This window comes from Marmota flaviventris, chromosome 7, assembly GCF_047511675.1.
Source record: "Marmota flaviventris isolate mMarFla1 chromosome 7, mMarFla1.hap1, whole genome shotgun sequence".
Classification (NCBI taxonomy): domain Eukaryota; kingdom Metazoa; phylum Chordata; class Mammalia; order Rodentia; family Sciuridae; genus Marmota; species Marmota flaviventris.
The window spans coordinates 141596069-141614570 of NC_092504.1; the positions used below are offsets into that span (position 1 = coordinate 141596069).

General features: G+C 53.6%; 1 protein-coding gene across 4 annotated transcripts; it reads left to right on the plus strand.

Moving 5' to 3' along the window:
* The first annotated feature begins 360 nt into the window (after positions 1 to 360).
* On the plus strand, positions 361 to 6083 carry Spry1 (sprouty RTK signaling antagonist 1). Of its 4 annotated transcripts, none has more exons than XR_011708038.1 (2): positions 361 to 542; positions 1180 to 1472. XR_011708038.1 is itself a non-coding variant. In XM_071614719.1 (2 exons), the coding sequence occupies exon 2, from the start codon at positions 3860 to 3862 to the stop codon at positions 4823 to 4825; it is 966 nt and encodes a 321-aa protein (XP_071470820.1). In that variant the 5' UTR covers positions 361 to 542; positions 3805 to 3859; the 3' UTR covers positions 4826 to 6083. The 4 variants fall into 4 exon arrangements, 3 of the variants coding, with proteins under 3 accessions (XP_071470820.1, XP_027811666.1, XP_071470819.1); XM_071614719.1 differs by lacking the exon at positions 1180 to 1472 and adding an exon at positions 3805 to 6083; XM_027955865.2 differs by lacking the exons at positions 361 to 542; positions 1180 to 1472 and adding exons at positions 1762 to 1864; positions 3805 to 6083.
* The last annotated feature ends 12419 nt before the right edge of the window (positions 6084 to 18502 follow it).

Below are 18502 nucleotides of genomic sequence, written 5' to 3' on the forward strand. Positions count from 1 at the left end.
CTAGTTGTTCAAAGGGATGGCTTGACATACAGCGTTTTTCATTTGTTTTTTAAAAATCTTATTTTACAATCATTTACTAATTCAACTTCAAGGGTGGAATTCACCAATCCTTTTAAATTAGCGATGGGTAACTAGAGATTGATAGCTAAATTTGAATGTGTTCCTTCACGACAAATTTATTTGCAGGATTTTTTAGAGGCAATCCCCAATTTTTAGAGGATGTTTATTACACGAGTCTATAAGTTTACGTTTCCAAGTTGGTACACACAAACCAAGAGCCAACGGAAACAGGAGGAAATCCTGTTCCAGGTTTTCGGGCAGCTGGTGTGATTGACACATGATATCACTGGGGGCGTGTCTTGGAGTGGAGGTGGAGGTGGCCGCGAGGAGCTGAAATGCTGCAGAGCAGGAGTGGGATCGCTCTGTAAGGCACACAGTGGTTTGCGGAGCGATAGCAGCGGACCCAGCTCCCTGCCCCGGATAAGGAACAGCTGCAGACGCTGCAAATGTGCGTGAAAAGCAATTTCCAATCTTTGCATTAGGTAAGAACTGTTTCCTTCCTTTCCTTCGTAGACATTTTAGGAAAGATAAGGTGAGAAATGTCGGTTTTTGCAAGGAAGAGAACATTTCTTTGAACTTGCTCTAGAGCTGAGATTACTGGCTGCATTTCAAAACACCGGCAGCGTTCCCACTACTGAACGCTCTTAAAAGTCCACCGCTAAAAGAAAAAGCAGGGTCCCTTTCACTTCCCCCCTTAACCGAACAGCAACAAGTTTAACCTCTGGGACTGTCGATGTGTGAAACAGGCCGTTTGTACCGAAGAGGGGCTGGACCAAACGTGGGTCTGTTTAGGCATTGTTGGCGACCGAATCCGAGCGAAGCCGGGTTCAAACCTGCGTTTCTTTCTGCGTGCCGAGTCCCTGCGCGCACAGGCGCTGCTTGACGTTGGTTGAACTCCTGGGCATTCCAAGGGGCAAAAGCACTTCAGCAAAACGTGCACGGCTGCATGTTACCCGGGCTCGCTGCTGACACGCGACTGCGCCGGCCTGTCAATCACCGGGCGCGGGCACATGGCTGGGCTGCGGGCGCGGGCAAGCTGGCCGGCGGCGGGCGCGCGGCGCGTCCCAGGGCCCGGAGAGAAGGGAGACTGACGTGTTTCTCTGTGATCATCTGTGGCAGGCGTTTCGCCGTGGAACCGGAGGGGCGGAGGACTGGAAGTGAGCGCTGCCCAGGAGAGGCTGACCTGCCGGGACCGCGGCTCCCGGGACGCGGCGCCCACTGCCCAGCGTGCGGGATCGGCGGAGCGCCTCGGCCTGCGCGGGGACCAGGACGACGTCCGTCCACCTCGCCCTGAGAAGGACCCCGAACTTCGCTCCTTTCGCCCCCCAGAGGCGGGTGGGAGCCCCTCCCCCACCGGCCTCGGCCCGCCGAGCCCGCGACGTGGATCCACTCGTCCGGAGCCGCCCCTGCCTGCCTGCCCCGCGGGGAGCGGAGGGAGCCGCGCGGCGCCCGGCGCGCACGCCTCCCCGCCGCGCGGCAGCTCGCGTTCCCGAGGCTCGGAGAGCGCGAGCGAAGGGACTTCCTCAGCTGGTTCCCGGAGGGGGCTGCAGGAGAGGAGCCCCAGGTGGATGCTGCTGAGCCGCGGGGCGCACGGGAGCCGGGAGAGGTCGCGGGAGAGCCGCGCGCGGCGGCCGGAAGGGGGCCGCGGGGCGCTCGGCAGGACGGCGGGGGCGGGCCGACGCACCGCGGCTCGGGCTATGCCCCCGCGTCCTCCCCGCCGCGGTTGATGCCGCGCCGCCCGCTGCCCGCACCGGGACCCGGGCCGGGCCGCACGGCGAGGGCCCCCGCCGCCGCTCCGGCCTGGGTGAGTGTGCGGCAGGTGCGGGGCGGGACGGGACCGGGGCGGGCGGAGGGCCGTGTCCGCAGCGGGCGCCGCGCGTGTCGGGGCGGCCCGGAGCGCGCCGCGGCCCTGGGCGCCCCGGGTGCTGCGCGCGGCGCGGGCGCGGCGGGAGAGGGCGCTGCCACTTTAAAAGCCGCGGCCGCCCCGCGAGGCGGGGGCCTCGCCCCCCTGGAGAGCTTGTTTTCATTCATAACTTTTTCCCCTCCGTCCTCCGCGGCGACTATTTATTCGCGCTGCCTGCGGAGGAGCGCAGAGGGCGCGCGCCCGGGAAGCGGGTCTGGGGCCTGGGGACGAGGCCGGCGCTGCGAGCCGTGGGAAGCCGGCGCCGGCGCCGTGGGCAGTGCGAGGAGGTACGCGGTCCCCGGTCCGAGGGCGCCTCCCGCGCCCCGGCCCTGCCCGCCGGTGCCCTTGGCCCGCGGCGTGGGTCGGCCCCAGCCCCGGGGACCTGCGCTGGGGTGCGGGTCGCGCCGCGGGGGGCCTTGCGGGCAGTCGGTTCTTAAAGCGCCCCTTGCCTGGGGAGGGCCGGGCCTCGGCGCGTCTGGTGGGCCGGAGTAAGAGCCGGTCTTAACAGCCCTTAAGGACTCGACCAAACCCCGCGTGGTGACTGTTTCTCGCCGCGTGCAGGAAGGTAAAAGTAGTGGGCGCTGGAGAAGTGAACCTGGAGGAGAGTCCAGGGACGCTCAGTGCTGGAGAGGTGAACCTGGAGGAGAGTCCAGGACGCTCAGTGCAGGCGCTTGGTTCCGCTTTATTCCTTAAGATGGGGTTTGGGGCATAGGGCAGTAGTGATAAGGGGCATTTTCCCCTTTCGGTCTTGATTTGGATTGCATCTGTAGACTCTGCAGAGAATATGTGTGAAATATAGTTTGCCATTGACTGGAAATGGGAACGTTTTTATATCTGGTAGTTTGTTTTATGAAGATTACATCACAACTTAGAAATATGTCACTGTGAGCCTGGAAACACAAATGCCTATTTTGATCAGGATATTAGTATACTTATTACAAGAAGCACGACGACTCAGAGTTGGCAGTGCTTTAAAGATCAAGGTCTGTCATGTAAACACATATTTTTAAATTAAAGGAAATTCGGGTAATATTTTAATTACTCAGGATTTCCCCACCCTGCTTGAAAGCCTGACACTTCTGCATAAAAGTTATCTTGTTACGTGACTGAGCTCTTGTTGAAGCTTTTAAAGAAGTCGGATGTGAATACTCTGTTACAGTAGTGACAGAATGGTGTGTGTGTGTTAGTGACTGTTAACACACCAAGAACTCTTGTGCTTCTTATCCTTTATTGTGCATCTCACAGATCAGTAATGAGGTAGCCTTTGATTTCTGATTTCTACTAAGCATGACCGCTTATTCCGATATTCCATTTTAGTTTGGAATAGCTTGAGCTTTTTGGAAAATGCTTTCCTTAATTTCCTTTAATCTAAAGCATGTAATAGCATACAGCCAACAAAAGGCCTGGGCACCCATGTCATTCTTGATTTTTAAGATGTAGTAGACATTTCCTTTATGCAAACCACCAGTGAACTGACACTCAGCTTTCTCTAGAGGAGAGCTCTCCCAGAGTTTGTGCCCAGTATTCTACACCAAGGCAAATTTCATTTTAATTTTTGTTAGATACACAAACAGGAAGACGTTACTTCCTCTTGACTCTGCTTTTTTAAAGCTGGAAAAACGTCTGATTTTTATAGCATGGGGTCTCTTGCTTATATTCCCCTATGATGTGTCCATAGCCTCTCGGAATTGGATGCTGGTCAGGACCCCAGCATTATTGTATAAGGAGACCATTACCAGGTGGTTTAGGCACTTTGTGACTTGACAGGACCTCCCTCCCCCAACAAACGCTTCCTGTCGGTTTATTTTCTCTTTTTCCTTAATTTTCCGTTTCTTTTCTAGGACTTCAGATGCATGCCAGGTTTCCACTGACTGCAACAATCCAAGGTCCCCACACATGGAGCCCCCAAATCAGCATGGCAGTGGAATTTCGTTAGTTGTGACCCAGCAGCCTTCTTTGGATGGCCGTCAGAGGACAGACAATGAGAGAGAGATTCCGCCTGCTGCTATTTTGTCCCTAGACCAGATCAAGGCCATCAGAGGCAGCAATGAGTACACAGAAGGGCCTTCGGTGGTGAAGAGACCTGCTCCTCGGACAGCACCCAGACCAGAAAAGCAGGAGAGGACGCACGAAATCATACCAGTCAATGTGAATAATGGCTACGACCAGAGACCCTCCAGCCACCTGGGCCCCGCGGGACCCCCGAGCAGTGCCCGGGGCCCGGTTCTGAGCAGGTCCACCAGCACTGGCAGTGCAGCCAGCTCTGGCAGCAGCAGCAGCAGCAGCGCCTCCTCGGAGCAGGGGCTGTTGGGACGCTCCCCGCCAACCAGGCCTGGCCCTGCTCAGAGGTCCGAGAGGGCGGTCCGGACCCAGCCCAAACAACTGACTGTGGATGACCTGAAGGGTTCCTCGAAAGAGGACCCGGCCCAGCACAAGTTCATCTGCGAGCGGTGCCGGAAGTGCAAGTGCGGGGAGTGCACGGCGCCCCGGACCCTGCCCTCCTGCCTGGCCTGCAACCGGCAGTGCCTGTGCTCCGCGGAGAGCATGGTGGAGTACGGGACCTGCATGTGCCTGGTCAAGGGCCTCTTCTACCACTGCTCCAACGACGACGAGGGGGATTCTTGCTCAGACCACCCGTGCTCCTGCTCACAGTCACACTGCTGCTCCAGGTACCTGTGCATGGGAGCCATGTCGCTGTTCCTGCCCTGCCTGCTCTGTTACCCTCCCGCCAAGGGGTGCCTGAAACTCTGCCGGGGGTGTTACGACTGGGTGCACCGCCCGGGGTGCAGGTGCAAGCACTCCAACACTGTCTACTGTAAGCTGGACAGCTGCACCTCCCGGGCCCAGGGCAAGCCCTCCTGATCTGTGGAGGGCCCTGCACCTCCTGGACCCTGGCTCTCCAGCTGTGGCTGTAGAGGAAGATCCTGTCGGATGCTGAGCTTCTTTTCTTTGAGGTTTCCCTGCTTCCTGCCTTCTGCTCCCCATCCCAAGGTCTGACTCATGGAGTTTACGTTTCTATTGTGGGTGATCTTCAGTGAGAGGAGACGGAGACTGCGCGGACTCCCACCGATGGCAAGAGCCGAGGGCTTCTGGGTAGCCTTTTTCTTCTACAAGTGGCCCTCCAAAGTGGTGCTCCCACACACCCCCGGACTGCAGTGGCCCAGGCTGTCTTTGACTGGCTTCGGTGGGAGCCAGGAGATTGGTTCTGGAGGAGGCAGCTGTCAGGCTGCTGAAGAAGCCGTGTCTCCAGTCTGTCTGCAGTCAGGGGCACCGTCCTAGCATGGGACCGTGAGTAGAAGGGAGGAGCCAGTTTTGCCATGACCTGAAAGTTCCCTTTAACCACTGCCCCTCTGCTCCTTGGTTCCCTCCCTCGGTCGGGGGTGTTTCCTCCTTTCTGTGGTTTTGGGTTTGCTCCACAGCATGGAGATCCGTCCTGTACTGCCCCATTCCTGCTCCAGCCTCCTGTCTGGAGGGCTCAGCGCCTCCCCCACGCCCATGCTCGTCACCAAATCTCTGTTACTGACAGGGGCTCTTGGTGACAGGCTGATTGCTGGCCCGTCTCTGGGTGTTAAAGAGCTGAGCTGCCTGGAGTGGTCTTGGCTCCTGCGTGGTTGCTTCTTTTGGCCCCTCGGGTAGTTAGCAGCTGGGTGATTCTAATCTTTTCTGTGTTTTCATTGCCTTAACCACAAACTGTGGTGCTTTTTGTATATTTTATGTATAAATCACAAAGTTGAATTCTGACTATTTTTAAGACAAAAGTTTGTTAAACTTTTTTATTGTAAAGAATATTTATTATGCGAATCTCTATTATTTTATGATATTTATTGCAAAAGACTGTTGAAATGTACTCCTGTCTGAATATAACAAAATATCAATACTTAATGGAAAAAAATAAAGTGACACGAAGAAAGTACATATGTTAACTACAATGCAGAAAATATATTAATTAATAACTGTCTCTCGATGCCTTCATTTATTAGCCTATACTGTTATGGTGCTTTTATTATTTGCTTTGATTCTTTTTCACATATATTCATTTTACTTCTTTCCCTTGAGCTATTGAATCTGGATGCAGGTGACCTCAAATTATAAGCTTGATGTTTCCTGCAAAGTACATCAGTCAAAATCTTGTAATGCAAGTTCTGTTTCAGCAAGTGCACAAATGAATCACTTTATTAAGTAAAAATTTTTTTGTAATATTAATAGTACCTCCCTACTTTGGCTATTTTGTAAGTGTGAGGTTTTGTGTAGTCATAGTTTCTTGAGACGGGGCACTTCTGTGTGTTTTTAAAGTTTATCTTACCTGTCTGGGGTTATTCAGAAATTCGTCAGCAAGACTTAAGGAATCTAGTTCGGTGGACACCCTAGAACCCTGGTACTGTCACTTTACAAAGCACTTAGAAGTTGGAGAGCACCAAAGGAATAATTCACATGGTCAGATGTCTTGAAAACTTTTCTGTTTCCTTTAATAAGTCTTTAATGTGACCTGTTCAGATTGTACTTTATGTGTCATGGAGTAAGAAATCTGGGCCTAAAACTCCACATAGATAAAGTAAATATTCTGATGCCTTCTGGCTTTTAGTCTGATTAAAACCACTGGCACCCGACTAGCCTGCCAGGAGTCTATGCTGAGCCTCCTGGGTCTGATGAAATTCTTGATCACGTGAGTCCCCACTCTCAGTCCCACCTTTTCCCTGTGGCTAAACAATATCGTCCGTGATTGTCTGCATTTGAGAATTAGATGCTGACACAATCTGAACCCACGTGACCAAAGCCCTTATCCAGGTGGTGTCTGGTGGTCACTGACGGATGTGCTGCTGCTTAGGAGTGTGTGCTCCACCGACAGGCCTTGGCTTTACGGGTACAGACAGTGCAATTGGTAGAAACTTGCCTTCAAGCTTCTCCATCAAGCCATGACCCTATCAGTTGGTAATGTGACATCTATCAAATATTTCCTCTGTGCTACAAGCAGAACATTTCAAAATGAATACTCGTGTTGCAGAGCTGCTTTGCCATCTCTGCTGTTTCAGAATGTGGGCTTAATTTTCCGTACACATCTTGTGATGTCATCGTGGTCTCAGTGCTCACAGTATTTCCTTCAGATTTGGCTCCTAATGAAGTATATAAACGGCCTCCCTCAAAATGCGATGTGGTTTTGGTGTTATTATTCAGACATTGGTGTAGTTAGGAGCTGGTGTAAGAGCTGTGTGTCTCCGTCATAACCAGGCTAAGAGCGGCACGTGGTGTGACCTCGGAGAGGGAGCTGTGCTGCAGGCTGCAGCTTCTGGCTGGGTGAGCTCATGGGGTTCAGAGGTGGTCGCTGCCCCAGGGCTCAGCGTGGACTCCTGGCAGGCTAGTCGGATGCCAGAGCATGAACGCCTGACTCCAGACTCCTCCTTGTTTAGACCTGGGGTGTCGGGCGTGTCCCGAGAACTGAGTCCTGCTCTGAACCTGCTACCGGCCATTGCTCCAAAGTGCTCAGGCTTTGAGAGGGCCAGGCTCTCTGGCCGTGCCTCTGCCCCCACTGGGGCTGCTAGATGAAGAGTGACACATGGAGCATCTGGGTGGCCTTCTTACTCCAGTTGCTCCTTCGCAGCTCCTGCCGCCCGACAGTGATGTTTTGGATAAGTGGTGCTATTCCAGTGTGTTTCCTTACTACTGGTGACTTTTCATTTTGAAGAAGCCTTACTTATGTAGATAATCTAATTGTGAATGAGACCGGAACAGTATTTCTCTAGTTGGGTAGTTGCCAGATAACAGAGTTTATAAAATGTGACCTAGCAGGAAACTGGAATGCGACACAGTGGACGTGTTTGTTTTGTGACGTGCTGAGATGAATCTTTAAATAGAATCTGTTACAATTATCTCATGGTTTTCAAAATGCAAATCATACAACTTTCCAGTTACTACCCAAAGACAAAACCCCCAAATGGTGGTCTTTAAAGTGAAAACTTTACCCTCAAATTGATAATGAACCAAACTAAGAGGATTCATTTCCAGAGGATTGGAAGAATTGAAATGACTTCCTCTTCCTAAATCTTTCCTTTTCTTAATAGAGTCCTACGTTTCATGGCCGACTTTATGTATAGCTTTTTATACACAAACACAATCCCCTTTTGAAGAGTATTGAAATATTGAATCCAACAGAAAAGAGTGGGCAGCCAGTTCTCTTCCGTCCTCCCGAGAGCTGGGTGTGGTCAGTGGCGGTGCCTGGCCCAGCGGGCTCCAGGCCCAGCTCTGAAAACAAATGCGACCCAATCCCCAATCCCCGGGGGTTTTGTTTTTGTTTTTTTCTAATTGGAAGAGTCAGGTGTTTGAAAACAAAACTCAAAATTCTCCTGCCCACCTGATAGAAGCCTGTTTTCCTCACTATTCCACTGATGAGATGATCCCACAGCCGCGTGCTCGCCCGACAGGTGCTGGCTCTGCTCACTTTCACTGAGAATGCTGCCGGGCCATCTTGCTGCCCTTATCCAGGGCCTTCTAGGCGTGCTGTTCTCCGTGTTGCACAATCTAGAGCTAGAGACACCTCGGAGGGTGCCTTCGTGTTCCTCGGCTGTGTATGAAGGCAGATAGGTCGTTCATTCACAAGCCTGGGGAAAATCCACAGGGGAGGGGGCTGGTATCTTTTCAATACTTTCAAAAAGTTTTTTTGGGTGATTTTATCAGGCAATTTTGGAATGGATTCATTCAGTCCGATACCTTCCTTTGGAGAATGTGAAACAAAGGCACTGCCCGAGAAGACGGGGCCAGGCTCCTCCACCTGACGCAGCCCCCCCCCCCCCCCCTGCTCAGGGCCTCAGCACGCTGTTCTCCAGCAGGAAACCTCTGATAGTTGGTAATGTTTTGGCCCGAATCCAGACGATGGGGTGTTGCTGTACATGGTTGCACCTAGGTATCCCAAATAAGCCGAAATGACTTCATTGCTGTGATTATCTTTACTGGTGAAAAGTGACACTTGGTTCGAGGGCTGAGCCCGCCGGCTTCCTCTGTGCAGGCTGGGAGGGAGGGAGGGAGGGAGCACACTGGTGTGAGCCTTCTGTGAAAGGGGCCGTAGCCTGGCCTCTGACTTAAGGCCTCTTGTGACTGGTTCTCGCCATCTTTCGGACTGCTTTAGGGGGATGGTGATTAGAAGTCACTGTTGAGTCTTCATTATGGAAAAGACTGATGTGATCTGTCAGATAATATCACCCTGGATACATCCAAGGGGAGCCTAGAACTGTTGTGAACTGAGCACTTCCGCAGACCATTCTGGAAATGCCATTCTCCAGCAGTCGGAGAGCTTATGGTGGTGAAAGAGTAATAGAATCATGATTTTGCATACAAAGAAACTTAGAGTCTTCTAATCTAGTCTTTCCATTTCAGGGATGAGAAATCCAAATTCAAATCCAAATCCAAATTCAAAGAGGTCCACGAGAGAAAGAAAAACTTGGTATGCATTTGCCTGGAATTCCTGAGCCCTGAGTCCAATCGCTAGCACACCAAAAATAAAAATAAAAATAAAAAAGGAAAGAAAGAAAGATAACCAGGAGTGCTTTGAGAAAACCGAGTTCCAGCTGGCCGCATGGTTCTCCGCCTAAGCTGTTCTGCACATTAAGATCAGCTGAGGGTAAGGGTGCCCCCAGGAGCTCAGGCAGCTCAGCCAGGGCCTCTGGTGACTTGTGCAGCAAATGGCTGGCTTCTGGGGGTGAACCCTTGAAGCATGGCACAGTGTGTGCACGTCCTGGAGTTCAAGGGAGGCTAGTGATGACCTGTGGCCAGGCTGAGGTGCAGGGGTCTGCAGTGTGGGCCCCATAGGGAAGGAGTGGAACTCAGAGCAGCGCAGCGGGAGGACCTACGGCCGTCCACACGGAGAGGCAGGTGTCTGGGATCTCCTGCTGGAGGAGTTCAAGGTGGAGATTAGCCATCACAGTCAAAAGCTGCGGGGACGCCCAGCTAAACTGGGGGTGGAGTTGGGGTGAGATGTAGCTACCACCCAGGCCAGGAGTGGGGACAGGCAGTGAGGCTATTCCCCTAGGAATCCTGAGGTGACGGGAAGGGGTCAGAGGCAGGTGTTTCCGATAGGAAGCCACAGAGCCCTCGAGAGGCAAGGGCAGGGCCAGCAGAGAGGGTGGCTGGCTGCAGGAATCCGTCTGGAGGGAGGAGGAAGACCCGGAGCAGCACTGATCTGCAGAGGTCCTTCACCCACAGCAGGAAAGACCACGAGGACCCGAGGCACCTGGTGGACATGCGCCCCACTGGGGTAAGTCGCGGGTGATCCAGAAGGTGGTCAGAGTGCCCGATGCTGGTTTGAGAACAGGACTGGAACTGAGGGGGGGCCTGGGGAGCGGGAGGGCGGAGGAGTGAAGGCCCTTGAGGGGCAGCTGGCTGGGGACGGGAGGCTGGGGGCCTTGGACGCTTGTCAGGTTGTGGGAGGGCCAGGTGAGGCCGGGTAAGTGTTACCTGGGCACAGTAAGAAATGCCCAGTTTCAGGGGGGGTCAGGAGCTTTGCGGGGTGGTCCGAGTATTTGCCCAAATGAGAACTGGGTGGTATTCCATGAGGGTGAGATTTGTCCACCAGAGAAAGGAAGCAGGAGGGGAGGCCAGGCCTCTCGGAGCTGAGGGAAGCCGAGGTGAGAGGCCTGGGGAAGGGGAGGAAGGCCAGCGAGGAGGGGAGGGGACGCAGGAGCACGTGTGGGAGAGGTGGTGAGCAGAGGCTGAACAGAGGGGAGCTGGCGCTGATGCGGGAGAGGCCTTCACGTGGCCTTCAGCTCGGCGCCTGTGAATCACGTCCCTAGGGCTGAGGGGATGTGTCAGGGGGGTCCTGTCCTAAGGAATGAGCTGGGGCAGGAGAGGTTCTGGCGGATGGGATGTGCTCTTTTGCAGCACAAAGGGTCTGTTACCAAAATCTGCCGTGGAATCAAGAAAATGGGTTGACCCGTCCATTCAGTCAGAATACTGTGCAGGGCCAGGGGCCTCTGACCTCCTGTCCCCTCTAAGCTCTGTGCACTCCAGCAAGCCAAGGGAGGGGTCCAAAATCCAGTCCCGCCATGTCAGAGCCTGGAGATGGCAGACCTGCCGTGGGAGCTCTGATGACTTTAATTCCCCAACAGAAGCCCGTTTTATTCTTCTGGGCCACCCAGAATCTGCCCTCTACTCCAAAGGAAGGACAGCAGCTGGGGTCCGACCTCTGCACAGCGCTGGGGGCTGTACCTGGCTCCTGAGCCTGGACTTGGAGTTCATGCAATTCCCCTTTAGCTCCACCTGCCCGCGGCCAGTTTTGTTTTTGTCCTCTAGTACCCATTACGGAAGAGGAAAAAATATATATAAGAGAAGCAAATGTGACACCTGAGCTTCGTGCTGTCTAGCGCCTGGACCAGTAGCTGTGTATGACAAGAGGGAGGAGCTCAGTGAGGGTCGACCTGCCCGCCTGATTCTTAAAAGCCTCACAGTAAGGAAAGACGGAATTCCCGTGTTTGCAGTGGTTTTGATATCGTTTCTAACGTCAAAAATATTGGCAGTTTTGAAAGTTAGAAGAGCTCGACTAGTCGACCGTCGGATCGTGGATCCAACAACCACGTGTCCCGTGGTCAAGATCCCAGTCTTGAGTGGCAGTTCATACTTTTGGGCAACGTGGAGTGGGGCCCAGCAGACACTCTGGGAGCAGGCAGCCACCAGTCAGGGAAGGCTTTGCAGAGAAGACCAGAAAGGCGCGTCGGGCATCCCAGGAGCGCACAGCGTCTCTGGAAGTGCCCGGGAGGGAGTGGGGATGACTGTGGAATGCTGGGAAAATCGCTAGTGGTTTCAACTGCTGGAGCCTGAGTCACTGTGGGAGGACAGGAGTGCGCCATGGAGAGGGAGACTGCCCTGTGAAAAGCCCAGCTGTCCCCCAGGCCACAGGGAGTCCCTGGCAGCACCATCAGGAGGGTGGCAGGACAGGTGGGCCTCAGGAGGACTCCTCAGGCAGCACTGCGCGGAGCCGCTGGGCTCGGGGGGTGGACAGTGGAGGCTGGAAGAGGCTGGGGGAGGAGGAGTGTGGATGGCCTGCCGGCCAGCGCTGCCCTCAACAGAGCAGCCTCAGACAAACCGAGCGAAGCCTAGAAGCAGAGCTTCCTCACACAGGCCTCTCCGAGGTGTGCCGAAGTGTCCTTTCTCCCGCCGCCTGACCCCCGCGGCCCCTGGAACAGGGAATGGGCTATGGGTGCCCAGAGGCAAGAGGAAATCGGAGGCTCTGAAAATCAAGCAGAAACTAAATTACAGACCTTCCTCGCAACCCCGCTCCCCAGATCCCCGCCCGGCCCCACCCCTCTGAACGGCACAGTCTCGGCCTTTGGCGTCCCTGGGGCTTCGTGGGAACCGCGCTGGCCACGGTGCTTTCCTCTGCCTGTTCGTGAAAGTCAGGAATGACGGTGGTGACCGCGGGGCAGGAAGGCGGGTGGGGACACGGGTGCCTGCTGATAGGGAACAGGACCCCTGAAGAAGCAGCTGCCGCTCGCAGGCAAACCTGGGGAGCCTTCAGTGACTCCGTTCTGAAGACGTGGAGGCTCAGAGAGGCGAAGTCTTGCTGAAGGCCAAACAGCAGCAGAAAGCAGAACCAAGGCAGCGAGAAACCATGAAGATGTCAAAAGTGCTGGGCTGCTCCACGACCTGGGCTGCTCCACGACCTGAGTGCTCCACGACCTGAGTGCTCCACGACCTGAGTGCTCCACGACCTGGGCTGCTCCACGACCTGAGTGCTCCACGACCTGGGCTGCTCCACGACCTGGGCTGCTCCACGACCTGGGCTACTCCATGACCTGAGTGCTCCACGACCTGAGTGCTCCACGACCTGAGTGCTCCACGACCTGGGCTGCTCCACGACCTGAGTGCTCCACGACCTGAGTGCTCCACGACCTGGGCTGCTCCACGACCTGGGCTGCTCCACGACCTGAGTGCTCCACGACCTGGGCTACTCCACGACCTGGGCTGCTCCACGACCTGAGTGCTCCACGACCTGGGCTGCTCCACGACCTGAGTGCTCCACGACCTGGGCTGCTCCACGACCTGGGCTGCTCCACGACCTGGGCTGCTCCACGACCTGGGCTACTCTACGACCTGGGTGCTCCATGACCTGGGTGCTCCATGACCTGGGCTGCTTCATGACCTGGGTCCTCCATGACCTGGGCGCTCCATGACCTGGGCTACTCCACAACCTGGGCTACTCCATGACCTGAGTGCTCCATGACTTGGGCTACTCCATGACCTGGGCTACTCTACGACCTGGGTGCTCCATGACCTGGGCTGTTCCATGACCTGGGCTGTTCCATGACCTGGGTCCTCCATGACCTGGGCTACTCCACAACCTGGGCTACTCCACGACCTGAGTGCTCCATGACCTGAGTGCTCCATGACTTGGGCTACTCCATGACCTGGGCTACTCTACGACCTGGGTGCTCCATGACCTGGGCGCTCCATGACCTGGGCTGCTCCATGACCTGAGTGCTCCATGACCTGGATGCTCCACAACCTGGGCTACTCCATGACCTGAGTGCTCCATGACTTGGGCTGCTCCATGACCTGGGCTACTCTACGACCTGGGTGCTCCATGACCTGAGTGCTCTGTGATCTGGGCTACTCCATGACCTGGGCTACTCCATGACCTGGGCTGCTCCATGACCTGGGTGCTCCATGACCTGGGTGCTCCATGACCTGGATCTCGGCTGTCCTCAGAGCTGCCAGTCCAGTTACCTTTCCTGAGAAGGGTCCATCATGGCAACAGGCTGATGCAGGCCAATCCAGATTTTTACAGAAACCATACAAACTGAGGTCAAAATAAGATTGGGTTTGGAATTGGTCCTCTTTTCCCCGTCTAGTTTGAAATGTGGCAGAGGGTGCTACGGGAATCAGGCTTTTCTACGTTTTATGGGTGGCTGAGGTCCACGGGAGACTTGCAGAAGCTCTTCTCAGGAGGTGATCCTTAAAGAGCAGTGACAGGTGTTGGGGAAGCTGCTGTGGTCTCAGGAGCTCAGTCACGCGGGCTGGTGTGGAAGTCCACCTCTCTCACTGCCTCGCCACAGCGAGGCCAGGTCCCTGTCCTGACCGGGAGTGGCTCTGTGTCCAGGGGAGAGCGTGCCTGGCATGGACTGAAATCTGGCAGATTCTGGAAAGAAGAGAGCAGGCTGTACTCTTGGGAAAAAGAAAAGTCTGCTTGAACTGGCCTTTCTTGAAAGAAACAAGACCCAACATTCTTTCATAAAGCATTTTTTTTTTCAAAAGTATTTGCCCTTGAGCATTCTTTCCTACTTACCCATGCTTATCTTTCAAAACAAACATTTATTCCTTTCCCCACAGAGTGTGAGGGAGTTCCTTTGAGGTTATGCCCTACTAACGTACCCAAGCAGGGACCGCCTCCTCCCCTGGCACCGCAGATGACTAACCCCACCGCAGGCCCGGCCCCGGCCTCCTGGGGGGGGGCTGCTCAGATGTTACCTGGGGGGAGATTCTCAAGGGGAAAAAATGCACAACTGTATTTTTGTGTGCAAACACCCGGTCCTTTTGACCCAGTGGAAACTGTGTGTCTGCAGAGGCTGCCCAGCTGAAGAGGTGATTTACCCTTGGAAATACTGTGTCATTTATCATCACCATGTCATGGGCCTGCAGCGGGCCTGCAGGGCAAACACCCACACCGAAAATCAATCTTTTCCAGTGCATCAGCCTGCAGGTCTCTGGGAGGGCCCAGGTCCCTCCCCCTGCCTGCCCTCCTTTCCTGCAGCTGCTCTGCTCTTTACAACCAGTTCAGGGTCAGGCCCTGGCTGACCCCAACCCGCCCTTTCTGCCTCCTGCCTTCCAACCAGTGGGTTTGGTCCCCTCCTGTCCCTGAACACACCTTCAGATTCAGACCAGAGCTGGCCTGTGTCTTTTTAACCCTGTTCACCTGTGGCTGGGTTGAAGCCCACTTCCCTGATTGGGTCATGCCCAAATAATTCCTCCCAGAAATTCTTTAGAGCCTTGTGTAATCTGCGGTTTTTCCTGTTTCCTTCTTAATGCTCTTGCCTGTCTCCCTTCCTAGGCTGTCATTCCTTGAGACGGATCATGTTTCTGAATCACCTGCCTCTCGGTGCTCTGCTCCTAGTAGGCCCTCGTAGACATCCATCAATATTCTTTCCTGAACTTTATGGCATGTGGCTCCTGTTTTCCTGGCCTGAGTGCCATTGGCTGTATCAACTAGGTTTGTATTCGGAGAGGATGTATATCCTGCTTAAATGCATTTTAGTCTTGCAAATATGAAATAGAGTCATTTTGAACATTGGGTAACTGTCTGATGCCGAGAGTTCTGGGCATACCATTGACCATGTTAAGGTTTCCAGGCGAGGATGATTTTAGGAATCGGCAGAAGGCCTCTGGCCCTGCAGGAAGCAGGCTTGGAGGACCTCGCCTGTCTTACCTGCCACTCAGCTGGTGACACAACTCTCCAGGACATCTTGACTGGATGGGGAGACCCTGGAATATCTGCCCTTCACGTCACTGGCCTTAGTTGTTTGTGGCACAAACCACATGCATTCCCGTTCCTGTGAGGGCCAGAGTCTGACTGGGCCTCCGCCTCTCAGATGCTGATGCTCCTTCTCCGCTGCGTTCTAAATCCTGGTGTGCTCTTCTTGCTGAACTTAGCATAGGCATGAAACCCCTCAAATATCCCTTCTTTCAAATGTGCTTTGCCTCCGAAATATTATTCAATAATATTTATTTATAAATTATATAACAGATACAAGCTGTATAATTTAAGTTATACAAATCAAAGCACTATTGTTAATAAATGTTAATAATAAATCTCCCAAATAGCATACAGTTTTCCCTCCTTATTCTGGTGTTAGGCAAATAGTGGGGGTCTTGGACTCTATCCCCCCCTACAATCAGGATGGATGGTTGTACTGAATGTAACATTTTCTCCATTTCAACATTCTTGTAAATTAAGGAGGAGACAAATTATTAGCATAGTTTCATAGATAAGGAAGTCAGGATTTCCACACTGACTGGAAACTCGGAGCCAAGTCTCACCCTGGCTCTGCGCTCCTCCTGCTACCTGCCTGATGCTCCTGGTGTGGGGTCCAGGGGTGTCCTTCCGCTCGGCTCCTGGGCCCTGGTGAAAACACCCGGCGACAAGCATCCAGTTGAGAAATCAGCTCCTATGTTCATACTTGAACTTGAGGAGCTCCACTTTGCATTGTGCTGTGTGTATGGAACACTGTCTGGCCCATTTCTTCTGCATTCTGTCCCTAGGGTTTAGGAGCAGTGCTGTTCACAGGGAATGTGCATCACCCCAGCACACAAACCTCAAGTGGCCTTGGATTTTTATTATTTTATGACTCTGGTTTCTCGTAACTCAGTGAAGCTCTCTGTAGCGAGCAGCTGACCTCTTATTAAATTGTCCCCTTCAGCCCTACCCCTGCTCAGATTATTAAGCAGGAAGGTTCTAATTATATAGTCTCATTCTAGAGGGGACATGGGAAGATGAGGGAAATCTCAAGGAGGCATGTCACTCTCAGGGCCAGGAACTGGAGCCAGGGCTCCAGCACGCTAATTAAAAACTTCTCTTCCTGCAGATTCCTCCTGGGCCCTCCCTCCCGCGTACTGGGCGCTGGGTCTCCGCACTGCTCTCTGCAGGAATGCAGGCCTGTTTCTTTGAATAGCTGAGTGCAGATTAGTGGTCTGCCAATTTCCTGTGGCCTTTCAGACCTGCAATTTGAGCCCTGTTTGCTCCGGGCCCTTGCACAATTGGAGACAATGGGTGACTTCTTTCAGGTCTCACTCCAGGGCTCTCAGAACCAGGGGAAGTGGCTAAAGCCCTACTTTACAGGTAATTAACAATAGATAATGTTTGCTCTGCATTTTTTGCAGTCGATAAAAGGCAGCAGAACATATTCAGCACCCGATTTAGACCCTGTGCAGTGGTTTTATGGATACAATAACTGTCTTTGGGTTAGCAGGGTGGCACGGGGGTCAGGCTCACAGATAGGGCTGCATGGGACCTACGGAACAGAAGAGCAACGGGAGGGCAGCCAGGAGAGGGCTGAGGACTGCAGCTCTGTACACCCGTGACTGGGGTGTGGGTGGGGTGGGGTGGGGCCCTGACTGTTTTAGGAGGGGGTTTATTTTCACAGTCTGTTGACCCCCACACAAGGCATTTTTTTGTTTTATAAATTCAGTGCTGAAAGTCACCTGTTTGTTACAACAGAGTCAGCTTAAGAAGTGATTTGCTTTCACATTTGCTTCCTTTGCCACTTTGTGACAAAGTGGGTGTGTGGCCCTGCAGAAGGACTAAGGGATGCAGGACTAAAGGGCCCGGCTGTTATTACATAGCTTACATAGCTGCTTAGCCCCACAGAGAGGCCAAAGTGACAGAGGCCTTGTCCTGAAGGAGATTATGGCTTCTCTTTGGGAAAAAGAATCTGAGTGTTAATGCAGTTTGACATGTGTAAGCAGTTCTCTCTCTCTCTCACCCACTCCCTGAGAACTGAACCCAGGGGTGCTTCACCATTAAGCTACATCCCTCCCTCCTTCTTATCTTTTGAGACAGTGTCCCTAAGTTGTCCAGGCTGGCCTTGACCTTGCAATCGTCCTGCCTCGGCCTCCTGAGCCACTGGGGGACTGCAGGCCGCGCCATGGCATCTAGGAAGCAGGGCTCTTGATCATGGTGTAGCGGCTAGGTCATGTTTGAGGTCCCCAACTAACATATTTTTAGAGGGAATCTAAGTCTAAACCAGAAGGTAGTGGCTTTCTGTTCTAAGCCACTTCTCATCAGCAGCATGAGATGTCACCTTACTCATCCACTCTTGAGAGATGGACAGAGAGCAGTTGCCTTCTGGGGAAATGACGTACTGCTTAAAACCAGAGCATTCTCCTTCCAAGGGCGTCCAGCACACAGGGCTTCAAGTGCAGAGCCCTGTGGAGGGGAAGGAGCCCTGTCCTGCCCTGCTGGGCTCCGGAGCAGCAGCTGCTGATGTCCACTAAGGGCTGCTCAGGAGGGACAAAACCTCCAAATCCTCTTCTGCCCACAAAAGCCACGCGTGTGTGTTGTAGCCCAGTCCTGTTTCCTTCTGTTAGTTTCCTTGTGTGGTCCTGGGGACCCAGCGCCTTGGGGTGCCAGGTGCGCACTCCCCCACTGAGCTGCTGTGCCCCGGCCCCAACAGTTTGGGATAATGTTAGAAAAGTATAAGGATGAAAATGAAAATCACACGTATCCTGCTTATCCATTTCTTGGGACTCTTAACAGTTAATTGAGTATATTCTTTACCTGTCTCCTAGATTCTTTACCTTCTAAAATACAATCGAGGAGTAGAGCGCACCTCTGCTTTCTTCTCTCTTTATTCTCTTTTGTGACTCCCTGAACCTTTAGAACAGAGCCATCCATTCCAAAGTGGATCAGACCAGGTGACCGTTCAGAAAACAGCCCCTCTGCGAAGACCAGGGTGGGCCCTGGTTCCTCTACTTCCCTCCTTTCCATCCTCAGGAGCTCTGGGCACAGGTGGCAGGGCCGGGAGACCTCAGCTCTTCCTCCCCAGTGTCCTGGTTCTCAGGGGGGCG